General features: G+C 52.6%; 7 protein-coding genes across 7 annotated transcripts; 4 read left to right on the forward strand and 3 right to left on the reverse strand.

The window, feature by feature from the left end:
• Positions 1-1,122: 1,122 nt before the first annotated feature.
• Positions 1,123-4,153, forward strand: COCSADRAFT_215257 (uncharacterized protein). The gene has a single exon (XM_007696918.1). It carries the CDS (start codon positions 1,288-1,290, stop codon positions 3,865-3,867), a length of 2,580 nt encoding a protein of 859 aa, XP_007695108.1. The 5' UTR covers positions 1,123-1,287; the 3' UTR covers positions 3,868-4,153.
• An 854-nt stretch (positions 4,154-5,007) lies between these two features.
• COCSADRAFT_77303 (uncharacterized protein) lies at positions 5,008-5,619 on the forward strand (the record flags this gene model as incomplete). The annotated part of the gene is made up of 3 exons (XM_007696919.1): positions 5,008-5,186; positions 5,268-5,375; positions 5,430-5,619. 3 exons carry the CDS (start codon positions 5,008-5,010, stop codon positions 5,617-5,619), a joined length of 477 nt encoding a protein of 158 aa, XP_007695109.1.
• A 182-nt stretch (positions 5,620-5,801) lies between these two features.
• Positions 5,802-7,509, reverse strand: COCSADRAFT_215268 (uncharacterized protein). The gene has a single exon (XM_007696920.1). It carries the CDS (start codon positions 7,318-7,320, stop codon positions 5,941-5,943), a length of 1,380 nt encoding a protein of 459 aa, XP_007695110.1. The 5' UTR covers positions 7,321-7,509; the 3' UTR covers positions 5,802-5,940.
• Positions 7,510-7,697: 188 nt separating this feature from the next.
• Positions 7,698-9,332, reverse strand: COCSADRAFT_75689 (uncharacterized protein; the record flags this gene model as incomplete). Its single annotated transcript, XM_007696921.1, has 1 exon — positions 7,698-9,332. One exon carries the CDS (start codon positions 9,330-9,332, stop codon positions 7,698-7,700), a length of 1,635 nt encoding a protein of 544 aa, XP_007695111.1.
• A 208-nt stretch (positions 9,333-9,540) lies between these two features.
• Positions 9,541-11,105, forward strand: COCSADRAFT_177576 (uncharacterized protein). The gene is made up of 5 exons (XM_007696922.1): positions 9,541-9,704; positions 9,764-9,826; positions 9,940-10,034; positions 10,091-10,303; positions 10,360-11,105. Exons 1-5 carry the CDS (start codon positions 9,698-9,700, stop codon positions 10,744-10,746), a joined length of 765 nt encoding a protein of 254 aa, XP_007695112.1. The 5' UTR covers positions 9,541-9,697; the 3' UTR covers positions 10,747-11,105.
• Positions 11,106-11,680: 575 nt separating this feature from the next.
• Positions 11,681-13,066, forward strand: COCSADRAFT_215340 (uncharacterized protein). Its single transcript, XM_007696923.1, has 4 exons — positions 11,681-11,930; positions 12,016-12,247; positions 12,302-12,467; positions 12,607-13,066. The coding sequence occupies exons 1-4, from the start codon at positions 11,918-11,920 to the stop codon at positions 12,733-12,735; spliced, it is 540 nt and encodes a 179-aa protein (XP_007695113.1). The 5' UTR covers positions 11,681-11,917; the 3' UTR covers positions 12,736-13,066.
• A 1,804-nt stretch (positions 13,067-14,870) lies between these two features.
• Positions 14,871-16,791, reverse strand: COCSADRAFT_177578 (uncharacterized protein). The gene has a single exon (XM_007696924.1). It carries the CDS (start codon positions 16,352-16,354, stop codon positions 14,933-14,935), a length of 1,422 nt encoding a protein of 473 aa, XP_007695114.1. The 5' UTR covers positions 16,355-16,791; the 3' UTR covers positions 14,871-14,932.
• Between the last annotated feature and the right edge of the window lie 1,507 nt (positions 16,792-18,298).

Below are 18,298 nucleotides of genomic sequence, written 5' to 3' on the forward strand. Positions count from 1 at the left end.
GCAGGGAGATGGAGATCGTGACGGTAGTATCCCCCCAGCAAGCCACGGCTACCGTTGGCGTGCAGGAGCAGGAGCAGGAGCAGGAGCAGGAGCAAGAGCGACGTGTCCCACTGAAATTCAATACACACATGGTTTGGGTCGCAGGCGTGCAGCGTACCGCGCTCTGGCAGCGGGCAGGATCCGATGCAGTGCAGTGCAGTGCAGTGCAGTGTGCAAGTGCAAGTGCAAGTGCGAGTGCGAGAGTGCAAAAAGCGTGGAAATGACAGCGGCTTGGATGCCTTTGTTTTGCAGGTAGTGGGGGCAGCGTGTTTCTTTTTTGTTCGACGGGGGCACAGGAGGCCAGTGGCAGGCGGGCGATAAGCTGAGGTGAGCAATGGGCGAGAGGCTGCCCTGGCCCGGCCCTGGCCTGCCAAAGACGCCCGGTACAAGGACGGGGCACCGGCTGGATGCTGGCATGGGTAGCGCAAGCCCCTTGCCACGGTTGGTTGGCCACGGTCAGGACGAGATCGACGGGGCAATCTGGGACGATGCTTCTGGCGTTCCAATGCCTTGCCTCTGCCTGCCTTGTCGTGGCCGTGGGCGCGGTCGTGCCATCGTCCAGCGGCCAGGGCGAGGCAGGATTAAAAGCTGCTGCACTCCCTCGCCCGTGTCGCTGCCCTCTGCGCACCGACAAGGACCGACCAGGGCCCCAGCAGAGAAATGCCCGAAAAGAACAAGCAAGACGGGTAGTGTAGTAGTATATTTTTGGCCCTGTCCGCCTGGTGGGGATCTTCATCAGCGAAGGGTCGAGCCCTGTGAAGCAAGATTCGAGCCCTGTCTACAAGCGTAGGGTAGATACGAGCAGGCGGATCCTCCCTTACATCACATCGCAGCACCGCACCGCACCCACGCACACAGACACTCACACGCACACAGACACCCACACACACACGCACACGCAGACACAGACACATCATACTATCGTCTCATACTTACACATTCACTGCTCCTCCTCCTCCTTCTTGTCCTTGTCTCCCACTTCCCTACGCCCTCGTCACTTACCCGCTCGCTCGCTCGCTCGTTCGCCCGTTGGCGGCCCCAGTCCGAGTGCCACCCGCCCACTGCAGCCCGCGCAACATGCAGCCCGACCGGCCGTGCAGCGACTCCCATTCCACATAGCACCCGCCCTCTCTCGCTATCCCCCGACCCGCCTCGTCGCGTCCACTGCCGCGACGACGCCCCTCTCGAAAAACACCTGCTTCATAGAGCTCCTCGCCGTCGCCGCCGCGCTGGCGCCCGCGAAGCCTCATGTGGCTGTTTGGGCGGAGGCGGAGGAAGGCCGCTAAATTAAGAGACGGTGGTGGATCTGCTGCCGCTACAGAAAGGAACTTGCCTGTCGCATCCGCCGCCGGCCAGCAACCCAACACGAATCAGAGCAACAATGGCCCGCGGCGAGGCCCTAGTCAACGCTTACGCCGCAGACGGGGCAGTTCGCGGTCCACGCCCGCTTCAATCCGCGACGTTGACAAGACCCTGCCCGAACTCTCTTTTGCCAAAGAGGCTTGGCCCCAGTCGAGCACTGAAGACATCACCGCCCTGCCTGCTCAGCGCCGCCTCCAACACAGTCCGCACCTGCGTCCCATTACCCAGGAGCACGGCGGCATCCTCTACAACTTCCAGTCTCACATCCATCCCGAAACCCTGTCCTCAGCAAAGGATCGCGGCAAACTCCAGCGATCCCAGTCAATGCGCAGGGATCCGCATATTGTAGACTCCCTTGTCCGCCGCAAGTCGAGTAAACGGCGCAGGGAACATGATCACGTCCGTGAAGAGGAGATCCGCGCCATGTCTCTTGCTATGCCTCAGAAACGACCCGCCGGCAACTCTGCGAGTATGCTGCGCAGAGACAGCAAGAAGATCAAGGGCGCCATCAACTACCGCCTTGAGCGCCCAACCTCGAATGTTTCCCTACCCCTCGCCGACTCGATCCACTCGTCCATGTCTGGTGGCTCAGACAACCGCGCCTTTCGCGTGAGTGCACTCGATATGTTCTCACCTCGACCCACCATTCGCGTCTCTTACGGCTCAAACTATCACGCAGGCGACCGCACATCACCCAATGCACGCAGCGAAAAATCCGCACGCCGCGACCGACGACCAATCACTAGCGATGAGGAAAAGGCAAACCGAAGAACAAGTAGAATTGATGACTTGGCTGACGACCTCGACACTGGAGCACTCCGCGATATCCTTGAGCGAGACAAGAGGCGGAGAGAAAAGAAGGCCAAGGCCGACCAAGAACGTCTCCGCCGAAGGCTAGAACGACGTGCCGAGAAGCAGAATGCTGCTGAAGCCCAAGCCGCACCTGTAACTCCCCGCAAGGATGAGATTAGCAGTACAGCTGGGCTGGGCATTGAGCGAGAGGCCCCTGTGCCCATGGAGGATGTTCGTCCATCGACACCAGACCGACCCCAGCCAGCTGAAATGCCCATCACACCTCCAACACAGGTCAACAACCAATTACCCACCCCATTCGAAAGCCCCGTTGAAGAGCCCGTGGTATCCGATGCCCAAGCTATCCGCTTCTCGCGAGGCAGCGCCTCCACACAACTACACACCCGTGTCGTGTCAAATGCTTCCATACTCCCAGAACTCCTAACCGAGAAACTTGGCCACGACACTCCTATCGAGTTTGTGCACTTCCAAGAGCCCACAAGGAGTGGATCATTACACCCTGTTGATACCATTGACACTACGGCGACCTCGAAGAAAGGATCTTCTATGCGTAGGCTCAGTACTGAGGGCAAGCGCTTGGGTGTGTTTGCTTCACTCTTCCGAAGAGGAAAGCGCAACTCGCAAGACCGAGCACGTCCTCCGCCTTCCGAAGCCTCCTTCTCCAACACATCACGGGAATCCATGTCTCGCCAGCACATTCCCATTCACCTCATCGGCACTGCACCTGTTGAGTCACAGCCAATGCAGATTAAGAGACCCTCCAGTGTACCTCGGCGAACCCGATCAAAGTTTAGGGAAGATCTCCCCGAATTCCCTATCTCACCTCCCGATTCCCGCGTGCAATCACCCGAAGCACCGGTCAACACTGGCCTTGCTGCTCGCAGAAGGAGCCAGCATCTGTCGGATGTTCGTGTGGGACCGCCATCCGATGACCGGTCTGATTCGCCCGTGAGTCCCAGTGTGCCTACCAACAACATGTCGCAGTCTCTTGCATCGGTCGACTCTGAAGCATCATGGCTTTCAGGAAGACCGCTTAAACGGCCATCCAATCGGTCTCAGATGCGCTCCAGCCTCAAGTCTTCGGCTGTGTTGCGTCACGAGGAGTTCAATCCTTCCTACGAGGAATTGGGAATGGCCGATGACGAGTACTTCAAGAGACTTACGGGTATGCCAAACCAAAGAGGCTCCTCTCCTTACGGAAGCGATGACCGGGGCCCAAGAGCTAGTAGCACTTTGATGGCGCTTGACACTGCGGTCGAATCCGACGAGGAGGTCGAGTCCACTGTTGTGGCTTCGACAACCGAAGAAGGAGACCAGCGTGTCCAGAGCGGCGTCGCCCGGCAGCCTACTATCGTCTACCGCCGGCCTCGCATCCAGTCCACCGAAGGTCTTCTAAGCGTCTTCACTGACGACACGGGTGATAGATTCTCCAAGGCGGCCGAAGTAGTGACGGAATCGCCCACTCAAGAGTCGCCAACATCACCGACATCAGATTCGGAGCCAATGGTGTTGCAACGTGCCAAAAGTGTTGATCTCGGCAAGCACCATGTCAGGCACCTCAGCGCTGGTTCAGCGAGGCTTCTGGACATCCACAAACGGTCAAGCATACCGTTGGACGACAACTCACCTGCAAGACAGCCCGAGCAGGAGTAAAACAACCGTTTTGTAAGAGCTTTCTTGATTTCTGACTTTGCATGCCTGCCACGCCACGCCATTCATTTTGCATTTTTCCTTTGTACCTTGATTTACTCACTCAGTCACTCGTTTACAATTTCCTTGATTGTTTCCTGTCTCTTGTCTCTTGTCCCTTTTTGGCTTGGCAGCATGCGATTCATTGATCAGGGAAGCTCTCGAATGGATGCAAGCTCCATCTCGGACCCTTTTATGGATTTGGGTTGTTCTTTGCGCCTTGCATAGCGCGGCGTTTGTATTTTGTTTCAGGATTTGGGTTTGTTTTATTGTGGTCTGTGATAGCACAAGCAGCTGCGGTCGGCTTCTGTGATACCCTCCTTATGGATTGCGATGTTGGTTTTGTAATTAATAGTTTTTTTGGAACACGGGCAGCATTTAGACGTGGGCAATTAGGCCTAGTCTTTTAGGCCCGCCGCCTCATTGTATTTTTTTGGCGTGTAGAGCTGGCGTTGTCAAGACACTGTCTTTATGAATCTTTTCTTCCAGGAAAGACTGTAATTTTAAGTTGAGCCGCACCGGTGGCTTTTGTGCATCTATAACTGCGCCCACCTGCTGGTGTGACTGTTATTTATGGATCTCGATATAGAGATGAGTAGAGATATGCCAGGTTTCCATCCATAACTTGTTACATGGTGCTTCTGAGTGGTTGAGTTGCAGTGAATGGACGACGTCGTGGTTGCTGCATGGCCCGCCGCACGAGGCAGGACCCTGGCGGGGCAACTCGGGTCGTCGGTCGGCCAAGCACGTCATTCATCACTGCAGCCCCTCCAGCCACCGGTGTACAGTAATCCGCCTTTATCAGCGCGCCTGACGCTATACATACCTAGGAAACTCGGAGAAATCCAACTTCACCTACCATCACAAATACGCTCAACCTTTGACATTGTAAGCAGCCCCTTTGCGTTCCTATTTGCCTCCCCGCCGTCCCGCTCCAGTGCACTACTGCGATTCTTGCATTTGCGCAGGGACTCCCAGGGCTTGCCGAAAAATAGGCGCGCCTCAGCATTGTAATCGGCAACGGCGGCGGCCAGTTCATTCCATCGTCCCGAGCATTTGAAATCACCTTTTTCTTGTAGTCTCTCTTCTCGTCTAGTATATATTATGTTCGCGCCGTCATCGTTCAGAGCTACCAGAACACTGCTCACATCTGTGCGTCTGCAAGCAGCTTCCATCAACCCCACCTCAACCGCAAACCTCTACCGACCACTCTTCACCCCGCGTTTCTTCTCAAACACCGCAAAAATGAGCGAACAAAAGGAGGGCGTCCACAACCTTATGACGTAAGTTTCTGCCTGTCGCCTTTCGCGCAACGTACGCGACGTCATGGTTGGTAACCGCAGCTGACGCGATGCGAATTGTAGCAAGACCGACTTTGATGCCGCCATGAACGACAAGGAGACCCTTATGGTTCTTGACTGCTTCGCAACATGGTGCGGCCCTTGTAAAGTGATTGCTCCCCAAGTCGTCAAGTAAGCTTCCGCCCTGGTCCATTTACGCAGATTGCGCATCTCACACTGCACTAGGTTTTCCAACGAATACCCCGCCGCACGCTTCTACAAGCTCGACGTTGACGAGGTCCCCGATGTCGCCCAGGAGCTCGGTATCCGCGCTATGCCCACCTTCTTTCTTTTCAAGGGCGGTGACAAGGTCGCCGAGGTTGTTGGTGCCAACCCCAAGGCTCTCGAGGCCGCCATCAAGGCCAACCTCGAGTAAGAGATATATGCCGCAATACACTTGGACCGTTCCCGCAATCATGGGTAATCTCACTCGACAGATGAGGCCCTCATATTAAATGGGGTTGCATTCCTTTGAGAACGATTGGACAGTGGGCAGCAAGCGGGGGAATGCGGAATTATGATAGAATTTTCTGAATACCAAAATAAACAAGTCCCCCCGTACTCTAGGCTTTTATTGGCCCCCTACCTTGAAATAATGTGTCCTATCCAGAACCCGAATCACTGGGTAGTGTCCGCAGACGCGTCCAGGGTCGTACTTTTTCGTCCGCTGAAATACTGGCGGAAACCATTCCATAACTCACATGCTCAGCCCTACAAACGGATATGCAGACGCGCCCATATCCCACTGAGGCCTCCATCCCTTCCCTTCCGCTCCGCCTTCCAATGCACTCAAAAGCTGACATGTCCAGTCCTCTCCCAAACAAAGACTCCGACTTCCCCGTACAAAAAGCACCTCACCCTGTCCCATAAACAAATCCGCAAAGCAAAAATGCGTAATACCTGTCGCCGCCCCTTGTCCTTCCAATGCACGCTCTTGGCTCAAATCCTGCTGCTCAACCGCAAGCCGCTTCACCCACTCGACCCACCCGTTCCCCTCGCGCTTCTCTAGCATAACATGCCTCAAGCAAAGCTCCCTCAGCGGCCCTCGCAGACTCTTCCCCAGAAACATGTCCAACCACTCTACGCGCTCAATCTTCATAACCGAAAGCTTACACACTACCAGCTTGTCAAAGCAACAGTGCCTCGCTAGATCCACAAAAACATTATGCTCGAAGTTACTATAGCAACTTAATTCTAGTGAAGTTAGGTTGTTCATTTTAGACAAGAAGCGCACGATGAAGGGTGCACGAGGAGGAGTAGAAGATGACAATGACGAGGAACCTGGCGGTGCGAGTTGAAACCCAGACTCTTGTTCGCGCCAGTCGCGCAGGTTGAGCGCGAGATGCGTTAGCGTGCTGAATGCCTTGTCGAAGCAAGGGAGGAGCGGCGCGAGACCTTCCAGGCGGCCGATGCTTACGGCGCCGTGGTGGAACGGCTTGTGCAGCGCGATGCGCGAGAGGTGCATGTGAGGGGATGCTGCGAGGGCGGCGAGGGTAGAGACGAAGGGCCGCGAGATCTCGCATTGGCTGAGTGCACAGTATGCTCTTGCGCATTTTACAAGAGAGGCCGGAAGCCCGGTGTAGAGGAAGGTGATGGTGGTTAGGTTTCCCTGGGACATGTTTGCGAAAGCTTGCTTGAGGGTTTTCCGGTCGTGCCGGGTTTCGTTGAAGAAGGAGGTGTTTTGTGCGGCTTTTTCTGCGGCTTGCGCCCAGGCGTCTTGGAGTTTGCATTGTTCGGGGGATGCCGCGGTCTTGGAGGAGGAACAGCTGGGGAAGGGGGTTATCTCAGTTATTCGTTTGGAGAGTTGCCAGAGACGCATCGAGTGTCGGGGTGTTGCGTCGATGATGAGGTGGCGGAGGGCGTTGCCATATTGTGGGTGTAGCGAGATTTGTACAAAGGCGTCTAGACTTGGTTTGGTCCAGAATAAAGTGCGTTGCTGGAAGAAGCGGTCTTTGAAGAGGTGGGATGATGCTTTTGTTAGAGAGGATGTGGTTAGGCGGAGTGAACGGGTGCTGGGGAGGTCGAGATACGAAGCAATGTGTTCGATGAGCTCGTTGGGAAGAGATGTCAACGTCATTCCGTTTGTATTGGCAGGAAGATTAAGGATATCAAGGGGATTCTTAACCGAGAGATTGACTAAATAAATAGTAGGCGTCAAAGAATTGGTTATAGTCCGACTTGGGCAACAAGAGCGGGGAACTCGTGGGACACGATGGAGCTAGCTGGTTCGGGTAGCATACTTGCATATTTCCTAACCGGGAATATCTTCTTGGTTCCATGATGGAGGCCATTAAAATCCATGCATTCTGTTTGTGGTATGTAAAGATGATATTCTGGCTTGCTGGTGAAGAGTCCAGGTGGTTTTTTGAGGACAATGGTATCTACAAGCCAGATAACGCCGAGATCACTGATCAAATGCAATGCAAAATATTTTGGAAAAAGTCACTCCGCCATCTAGTCGCTATCACTACCGCTGGAAGAGTCACTGCTGCTGCTATCACTCCCACTGTCACTGTCGTCGCTGGAACTAGCAGCATCCTTTGCAGAACCGGAGTCTGAGTCCGAGTCCGAGTCCGAATCTGAATCTGAATCCGAACTCAAACTGTCATCGCTACTGTCCGAACTGCTCTCGTCACTTGAGATTTCGGACCTCCTCTTGCGTTTTCGCGCGTTCGATTTCGGTGGGTCAGGCTTGACGTGCTGCATCAGCGGATTTATAACGGGCTTTGGTGGTGCTACGACTGGTGCAGTGCGCCCTAAAGCGTTAAGAAGCGCCTCGGCTCGGCGTCGCTGGAGTCTTCTAATAAAGCCAGGGCTATACGGATGTTCTGCAAATGCGGCTACATCGCCGTCAGTCTTCCTTCTCTTTCTCTCCTTGGCGACGCGTTCCTGCTCCGCCTCCTCCTGAGCTACTTTGCGGGCCTCTTCATCGTCCATTTTTGCGTCTTGCTTGTCAAGGTCGTCTAGTGTCGCGTGGCAGCGCTCACGCAAGCGGTCAATAACACCTGCTCCTTGAAGTCCAGCAATGTATGTCGCTAGTGCTTCAGAATGCTCCATTGGGACCCGGAAAATGTTCAAAGCATTGTCGACAACGTCATTTTGCTTGGCCTTGTTGAACTTCCAATTGCTTCGGTCATTGTAGTATTGGGTGAGATAAGCAATGTAGATGGATGGATCCTTTTTCTTACCCTTTGCCGTGGGCGCGGTTTGTGAGGTGGCTTGTTCGGCGTTGGGCTTTGACTTTTCCAGCTTTGACTCGTCCTGGTTGGGGTTGGTTTTCTCAGCCTTTGCGGGCTGAGGTGACGGCTTTTCTGCTAGTCTAGTCTGCTCGCTTTCCTGCTTCCTCTCGAGCTGTCCGTTCTTCCTTGCCGTCTTCTCTTCGTCGGCAATCAATGCATGCAGGACGAAATTCGAGACCTCTGGTGGCTGAGACACCTCTCCAGTGCCTTTCTGTGACGCAACCCAGGCTTTGAAGTAATCCTGTCCGGTATTGCCGTCGGACTTTTTAGTGTCCGGGGTAAAGGCAACAGTTTTCCGCGGTGAAGCTGAGGGGTCTTTGCGGCTTTGCTTTGTCAGAGGCTTTTGTGAAGTCGCAATTGGGTCTGCATTATTTGTCTCAGTGGACGCAAGTAAAGTTGGGCGCTCTGTTGCAGTCGCAGGTGATGCACGGCTGGGCTGGGAGTGCGGCTGGAAGCCGGCATGCTGAGCGTCTTTAGTTGCTTTTGGGCGTTTGGCTAGCTTTTCTTTCTTCTTCCGATAGTTGGAGTCTCCCTTGGTAGGTATTGCTGTCTCTGGGGCTTTCTCTGGGACAGTCTCAGGAGGCTCAATGGGCGTGTTTTGGTTGATTTGGATGTCGGTAATAGCGATCCGGCTCTTTTTGGTTTCTTGATGATGGGGTTCATCTTGGTGTTTCCGTTTGCCAAGCTTGACCGCCTGATCGCTTCCATCCAGCTCAATGCCTAAGGTAGATTGCTGTGGAGCATTGGAAGGAGTTTGATTTTCAGACACGGCGACTCCGGCGTGCTCTTGGTTCCTGAGGGCGAGACCCAGTCTCCGCCAGGCGGGAATTCTGCCCGCGTCTTGGGCCATGATCGAAAGAGGAATATGGCTATGTGCGACTGAAGATGCAGAAGTTAGATGGCATCGCGCATGACCGAATCAGCTGGAATAGGGCGTTCGTCAGTATACAAAGGTCGAATGAGAAGTCGCAGGCAGAGAATTTCGGGGCTGATGCTAGGGGTGCACGGGCCAGGTGACGGCGATCCCAGAAGCTCCAGGCCACAAGCAACGCGTAGGTGAAGCAGCGATAGCCAACACCAGCAACCTCTGGCCTACATCCAGACCCGCGCCTTTTTTCAACACATCGCATATTTCCGGGACCTGCTGCGGGAGCTGAAGCTGAAGACGGAGACTACAAATATAAACCAAATCCACCACCCACCACCGCCTTCATCATGTCTGGTCCGTAGCAAGCTGCCCACCAAGCTACATAGATGCTGACAACGGTGGCCACCATGTAGGAAGCGCAGGCTACGACCGACACATCACCATCTTCTCGGACCAGGGCCGTCTCTACCAAGTTGGTATGCAGCCCATTGCCTGTCCACACACCGCTGGGGCAGTCACCATTGCCAACTGGCTGGCTGCCCGCTGCTGTGTCCTCGTTGACAACCAGATGCTGACCCCGCAACACCAGAATATGCATTCAAGGCCATCACCGCTGCAAACATCACATCGTTAGGCGTGCGAGGAAAGGACTGTGCGGTAGTCATCTCGCAGAAGAAGGTGCCTGTACGTGTGGCGCATGCGAGGAGGGGCTGGCACTGTGTGTACTGACATGTCTCCAGGACAAGCTCATTGACCCCAGCTCGGTCTCGCACATCTTCCGGCTGTCGCCCTCGGTTGGCTGCGTCATGACTGGATCCATTGCCGATGCGAGAGCCTCAGTGAGCAGAGCGCGGGGTGAGGCTGCCGAGTTCCGCTACAAGTACGGCTACGAGATGCCCTGTGATGTCCTGGCAAAGAGGATAGCGAACATCAGCCAAGTCTACACTCAAAGGGTACTGCATGACATTACGTACAAACATGGGCCAATTGATTACTGACAGAGGGGCAGGCTTACATGCGACCGCTAGGCGTGGCTACCACGCTCATCTCGCTCGACTCTGAATACGGACCCCAACTCTACAAGTGCGATCCTGCAGGCTACTATGTCGGTTACAAGGCAACAGCATCTGGCCCAAAGACGCAAGAGGCGCTAAACTTTCTTGAGAAGAAGCTGAAGAACAAGGAGCATGCCGATGGCAACTGGGAAGAGGTGGTCGAGCTTGCCATTACCGCATTGAGCACTGTCTTGTCTGTTGACTTCAAAAAGGGAGAGTTGGAGATTGGCATTGTAGGAGGACCCAAGGCGGATGGCGCGGAGGGTACAGATCCCGCCTTCAGGGCGCTCACCGAGGACGAGATCGACGAGCGACTTCAGTCAATTGCAGACAAGGACTAGGAAACAGCAAACATGGGCTACAAGGAGGGTGTGGGGCGCTCAGGTACGGCCACACAATCTAAAGCATTACGATATTCACAGGTAGCATGACACGACCTCTTACACGCCAGAAGTGCTCGAGCAGCACGATGAATAAAGACGTTAGACTGTACTCTCCTGCCTAAATGAACCGTGAGCGAGCCACCAACGCCGGACATGCACAAAAAAAGAAGTGCGCGAGCTCAGCCATGAGGCCGCTTGGCTATTATGCCCATTCGCCCATGGCCCCAGATTCCCATAGCCTCTCAGCTGCCAACGGCTGGCCCTCAACTCGTGAGCAGCATCCTCGACGTCATCTGACTGGCTCACAGCATTCGGAGCGCCCAGCACAGCCGTCGCGTGGCTGACACCGCCTTTGCGGCTTGCAGCCGTGGCTTTGGCGAGCGTTGTGCGTCCCTACGCGCACTGATGCTCCATTCCCGGACATGCCTCTCAGGTTCACCCTCAGCGGATCAGCACGCGATGAACGCACCGCTAATCACACTAGAACCAATCGCCGCCCTCGCTGAGGCTAGGATACACAGCCTGGCATCGCTGCCTTACCCGATTCAGGCCCCTAGAGCTGGCCCGCTAAACCCAATTCTCCGTGTGGCGCACCTCACGCTGCTGAAGTCAGTCAACACTACGCTGTCCACTCCAGCTGGGATGCCGCGGTAGCGGAGCACCGAAAAAATCAACTCGTTATGATGCAGCCGCACGGTTCCTGCATGCTGCGTTTCCCCATTGTAGCACCGATGGATACTCATGGCGATGCTAGTATGCCTTCTTCCTCTTCCTCCAAGCCTCGACATACTCTATGCCGGCCGCTGAATGGTGCGAGCGGAGACGAACCTAGTACAGCTGGAAGCGACTCACACTCTCAAAGTGGAGCTCGGCACCATGTAGCGGCGGGAGTAGCCCTGCAGGGAGGCTTCTATTCTCTACCCAAGCTATCAGAACCTCGCCCATGGCCCTACTACCTCCACCGTAGCAGGAGTGTGCATCTGAGGACATATGACTATTTAACACTCCTCACGCCGCGCCTCATTCTTCCATACAAGACAGCAAGCCTCGATTCATTCTTCGATATACTACACTCCTTTCTACACATTCGTCGCCAGCCGACCTTTACTTTGAAAATCTAATCTTCATCATGTCTGATGGTCGTAAGGCATCTCTCAACTCTTTTGGGGCCCATCACTACGTCTTCAAGGGAGAATCTATCAGACCCTCCTTGCTAACATTTCAAAGTCAACGATGCCCGCGCAATGCGCGTAGCGGAGATAATGACTGATTTCCGCAACCTTCAACACTACCTTGTCCAACTACGCGCCACACCGACAGCCGAGGAGTACTACTTAGATGGCTATTCTCTTCTCCGACAGTGTACGAGCGAGGCTCAGGCTATCCTCCAGACGCCATTCGCCAGCAGCACTCCCTCGGGAACGGGTGACCTCGAGCATGAAAAGCGGCAATTGAGGGCGTGAGTGATTGTTTTGGGAGGCCTCTTGATAGCATGCTAACATATAATTCACAGTATTATCATAGATGCAGCTGTTCGCCGCTTCCAATGCCAGCGTGCCTACCTTCGAGCCAACGCTGGTCTCCGCTGGATGAACAGCCGTCAGAGCATCTTGCGTGGCGAGAAACCTAATGCTAGTCATATGGCAGCATTGCAGCAAGCTGATGCCACATTGAGGAATGTACGTGAAATGCTTCCCCTGTCCACCTCGCCTCGGGAAGCTGGAGGCCTTCCCTGAAGGATGAAAGCGCTTCAGAAAACCTGGAAGACTAGAAGATCATTATCCAGACTTGAAACATGGGCTGACAAGCGAGCAATAGGAACTCATGGCCATGACAGACGCATACATTTACGATACCCTCCTTGCCGCAGATGCAGCGCAGAAAAAATTCCTCATTGACGATCCCTCGCTTGCACAAATCCAGCAGATCATTATGTCTCGACAATAAGCGAGACCCCGTAACGATAATGTCCCTCAACTTTGGATACCCCCATTATACTCCTCGGATACACGCCGCCTACTCTGGCGCCATTCATGACTCTACGCTACGATATCATGCTGCATAACGGTCGCCTCGGCATCGGACGAATCCGCTCCCTCCTATTCGCCCCACCCATCATGTTTCCAGACATCCCTTTCCTTTGGATTTCTGCCAGTTTTTTTTGATGGCAACCATCCTTTCTCACTCGACAACAGTGCTGGCCACGCCCTATTTTCTTCTCCCTTTTCACAACCATAAAGCGTTATACATGTAAGTTTTTCTTGGCCTTGGTCGGTCTTAGCGCTGGCGTTGGCGTTGGCGTTGGCGTTGGCGTTCAGCTAGTCCAATCCTTCGGGATATGTCATTTGTTACTGGAAGGTGCACGCGGCCGGTACCATGTATCCGCTAATGAGGATATGCTGGAGAGCGAGTAACGAGTGGAGCTTGTGAACTTTAGATCACTTGATTCCCTCGGCTTGATTGTTTTGTATTACTAGCACTCTGGATTTGTCTCGTCTCTCCTTCCTGTCCCTGTCCTGTTTACTTTCCCTTGTGTCTAAACCTTTATTTCATTTCTCTTTCTGTCCATATACTCATGCATTGAATATATCCAGCAATTAATTACCATCTCAAACATTCACTTGTCCTCCGTTATGAACACTTGTGCCGAAGAAAAATCCAGAAAGAAAAGCCCGAAAAGCATCTAGAAGCCGTAGATGCCGAACATTTACATGGTACGCGGCAGCCCTAGAACTACACGTGAACTTTTTCTTGTTTCCAGCCTTAACTAGCGCGGCTAGGGCTACTAGTTCTTGAGCTTCACAAGGTACTATGCATCGTAAAACATGATTCAGGTTCAGCTCGACAGGCGCCGCATGACACGCAGCGGCCGAGCATGATCGGACGATTATCGGATACCGCCGTTGTGGAACCGAGCGGTCATGACAGTTTAGGCGTGTGTTCTTCCACTCCTCCCCACCACCGGCAATAAGCCACAGAGAGCGAAATAAGTCTACTGGATAATAGAGAGCAAACGTGACGCATGTCGTTGGCCGAGATGGTGCGAAATGACGATATTTCAGCTCATATCGTCTGAAATCGCAGGGCTGAATTCTTCATCCTTGCGGATCGGGGGGCACACTTTGCAGTCTGACCCACTCTCTTCTTCTTCTTCCTCCTTCCTTCGTCTCCTTCGCTTCTTTCATCTCCCCCAAAACCAAACATCTACCTCAACCCGCCTGACCATTAACCTCCGCAAAAAAAGGAAAGCCATGGAGGCGCGGAAACCATATATACCGAACTAAACCCTTCAAAATAGTAATCATAGTAAACAACCAAAAAAACGATAGGCAAGAGATGTGCAAGCCAGAAGAAAGTATGAAAACGACTTTCTTCTTCTTTCGGAACACAAGACTCCGTAACCAACCACAGCAGAACTATGCACTCTTACAACGTCTTCCGCATTTATTTTGTTTTTTGTCTTCCCAGAATATCTTCCAACAGAAACTCTAGAACAGGGTTTTTTCTTGCCCGCCCATCGTACACCTCACCATCCCAGATCCCGTCCCACCCTAAGCATACAACGGCATATATCCCGTACTCGCCTCGCCACGTGATTTTCCGTATCTCAATCTCCCCTCCCCTCGAGGTGCCCTGCACCTACATACTACTACTTGCCTGTAAAAGTAACATTGTCCTTTCTGTGGCGCTTTTCTTTTGTTATCTTGTCGCATATGCTCGTCTGTGTTGCATGTGTGCGCATGTGTATATGAGTAGGTGTGTGTGCGTATGGCCCGCGTGGGGCTTAGATGGGAAGGATTGCGAGGCGCAGGAAGCTAGTCTGTTTTAAACGAGAAATCGTGCATGCGTGTATGTCGAGGTAGTACATGCATATTCGGGGTTCCCGAGAGCCGCAGGGCTGGGGAATCTTAGCGGGTATTTTACGTCATTTGGGAATTTTCTGGCATTGTTGGTGGAGGATTATGGGGAGGCTGTGTAATTTGTCTTCTTTGGGGTGTGGTGGATGTGTGGGAGTTTTATTTTTAGATAGTTATGTAGTATTGCTATCGATGTTTAATGGTATTATCGTAGAGTTGAACATGATCGGGTGGTTTTTCCTTGTTTCGTTGGCTAGTACGTATCGCCATACGCCTACTCTGAGATCCTACCTACTATCCGATTCCTCTCGCTGCCTTCGCATCATTTCTTCCAACTCGCTCCTTTGCCTCGTTATTAGTGCAAGTGTATTCTCTGCCCTCGTCTCGCGCTCTTGAAGCGCTGTTTCCCACCTTAGCAAGTTTGTGTACCGGACATCCAGAAACCGCTCTCGCTCATCTAGGTACTGAGCGCGGGCTTCGGGAGAGCGGAATGACTGAGAGATACGAGTGTGAGGTTGTGGGATACCGCTGCGAGGCCCAGTCACTCCGAAATCTGCGCCGGGACGCCGAGTACGAGTCTGTAGATTTGGAGAAGCAGGCGTCCCGGCAGATGAGACGGTATTTTGCTGTTGACCTGCCATCATCAAGCCCTCGCCAGGCGTGGCGCGATGCTGCCCATCTCGAGGACTGGGCTCATCCCGTGCACGCGCCATTCCCCGCATAATATGGCCGGTGAAGCGGTCGCCCCTAGCCGCGACTTCGGGTGCAGTCCCGTTCACGGCGGTTCGGAAAGCGTTCAATGCGCGCACGTTCATGAAGCGGTTGAGCGGGTTTGCTCCTGGTGTATTGGCGGAGATGGCTCCTCTCCTTCTTCTGGACTCGACCCTGTTGGTCTCGCTACCGCTGCCAGACTGGCTCTCCTCATGGCCGTGTTGCAATCGACCCTGGCGTCTGTTTCGGTTGGTCCGATCCGCTACTAGGTTGTCTGCTCGACGCCGTATATCAGCGATATGGGCTGTTAAATCTTCATAGTTCCTGACTTGGGTTGCGTAATCCTCTTCTTCTTCCTCTGACGAGTCAATGAGGACGGATTGATATCGGCGCTGCCATAGTGACGATGGCTGTATGTAAGTTCGTACCACACCTTGACTGTCCGTTGTCATAATAGGGTACGCCGTGTATCCGGGTGGAAGCCGATTGTGTGAACTGGAAGATTCTCCACCTCTATCCCGGAGCATATTCCTCATCGCTCTTATATTAGCAAGACTTCGATCTTGTGCAGCGAAATTGGGGGCAAGGCCAGATATCCAGACCGTGCGACACATCGGGCATTTCTTCTCGTCTCCTGGATGGTGATCGAGCATTTTTTGCAAACACATGCTACCAATGCGGTGGTTGCATCCTGTAATTCCTGTAATTTGAAGACAGGCTTCAGTGGTATAGCTGTCCAGGCAAATGGGACAGTCATCCGTGTTGGAATGTGGAGTGAACGATCTAGTATGATTGGCTACAAATCCCACTGCAGTTGTTGAGTTTATGGACACGGCTGGTGTTGTGACTACGACGGGCGATGGAGGACGTGCGGGTCCGTTATATGCCGGATCCAGCGCAGTGGGGTGTATACAAGCATATCCTGGGGGGCTTGTTTGAATGTACACGGGTGATGGAGTATGATTAGGGGTTTCAGGACGGAGGTTTGGATGTGCCATGTTGAAAACCTTGGGTATCGCGCGGTTGTGTACTGTGGTTGAGGTAGGGAATGGAGGAGGTGGGATATCCGGCTTGACTGCGGCACCATTTAAGTGTTGGGGCGAATGGTAGTGAAAACCCCGAATATACAGGGGGTTCGGTAGGGGTTGTTATGACCCGTGTTTGCGTCACTGTTATGAAAGTGAGACTGATGAGATTCAGGGTAAGTGAGTGAAAGAGACCTGATAAAGTGTTGCCTGATGGAAGGTGAGGACAAGACACAGTGGTGACTTGTAAATATTAGGTAAATTGGCTTTGTAATGAAACTTCAGTAATTGCCGGTTGTTACGTCTATTCTCAATTCACACTCGAAAAAGCGATAATCGGTGATGAATGAAGAGTTGGACTAGGGATGTTCGAAATATTGCCTTACTTGGGCAGTGTCTGAAGAAGTGAGGAGGAGTGATTGTAGATCCTTGGACAATTAGATAGTACTTAAGAGACGTAGACGAATCATAGTGGACTACTTTTGCGCAATAGCTAAGCAATGTAGACTTGTTGGATGTCAGTGTCTCGATCAGGCGCAACGATTTATGAGATTATCGACGATCTACCTATACAAAACGCAACTCTGTGTTCAATCCATAAGCGCTGAGTGGAGGCCAATCGGTCTATTGACATGAAACAGTCGATTCGGCCCCGAGTTTAGTGAAGATGACATTGTGGCGCGACTTGTGGCGGTGCTTCGCCGGGAATTTGCTTTCCGCAACTTTATATCGATGACCACCATCGTCGCGGACATAGCTGTAGAGAAAAATCATGTAGCCTTTTGCTCGCAAAACCCTTGTTGTGAACATTTTGCATTTATCTTACCTGCTAATCTGGATTAGGGTCGTTGGAGACCGCTTGTGCCACATACCGAACTATGTGTGAACAGGCCGCAGTTTCCTAGTCTGGTCCAAGAAGGCTGAGTTTGATCATCAGTTAATCGAGTTGTAAGCACTGAGACACCCATTATTCGAAGGTATAGGCTACGGTGTAGTAAAATTGTGATCAGATATACACCTACGATAGTTGTCCGCTTGCTTATTCGTGGAAATTCCGGGGAACCTCGATATTGTTCCGTCTTCGTCCAAGCATTTGGCACATTTTCTCCAAAACCTCGAGTACTCGAAGCTAATGCAATGTGCTGCACCCAAGTCACGATGCACCCAAAAATGCACCCCATAGTGCTAGTTACCTTTCTGTCCACCACTGAGATAGTCGCCATGTGGCAGAAAAGGCGCCAAAAGGTGGGAATCGAGATGAACAAGGATCAGTTGGTAAAATTGTGCAGATACATTGATTGCATTGTTTACTTCGTAAGCCAATCTTGTCTCTCGAGACTGTAGGATTGATATCCCCTCAGTGAAGAAAGTCATGTGACATGATTAGGGATTGCTCATGCCATATCATAAAGGAGGAACCGCATGAGATTCATTCATCTCATAAGAAGCTTTACAAACAGGTATGATATTTTGTCATATGACGTGAGATTTCCTATCATCTTAGTTGTACTGTTACGAAACGCTGTCACACCCATGATATTGACTACTGTATGCGTATACGAATCACACACCATGCTCATTCTTGGAAGCCTTGACCTGCAGAGCCCAGAAATAACTTATGTACTCACATGCGAACGTATTGAAGTAATTCTGGCCAATGGTTGGTTTTGGCGCAGGTGGCGCCCTTGTGTGGACCAGATATTCGCGCAAGCCCGATCTGCGTATTCCAGAATTCTTGGCTGAAAAAATAGACTGAGTTGAGTTATAAACCTAAGCTAATCATTTTCGTGTTTAATATAGTTTTCATAAGAATGAGACTCGTCCGTGGTTGTTGGAGTGCCATGTGTATCTTCTCCGAGTCTGCCAGCTTCTTGTTTTGTTTTGATGATGTCCAAGATGTTTGTGCTAGTATTGTAG

This window comes from Bipolaris sorokiniana, assembly GCF_000338995.1.
Source record: "Bipolaris sorokiniana ND90Pr unplaced genomic scaffold COCSAscaffold_1, whole genome shotgun sequence".
Taxonomy (NCBI): domain Eukaryota; kingdom Fungi; phylum Ascomycota; class Dothideomycetes; order Pleosporales; family Pleosporaceae; genus Bipolaris; species Bipolaris sorokiniana.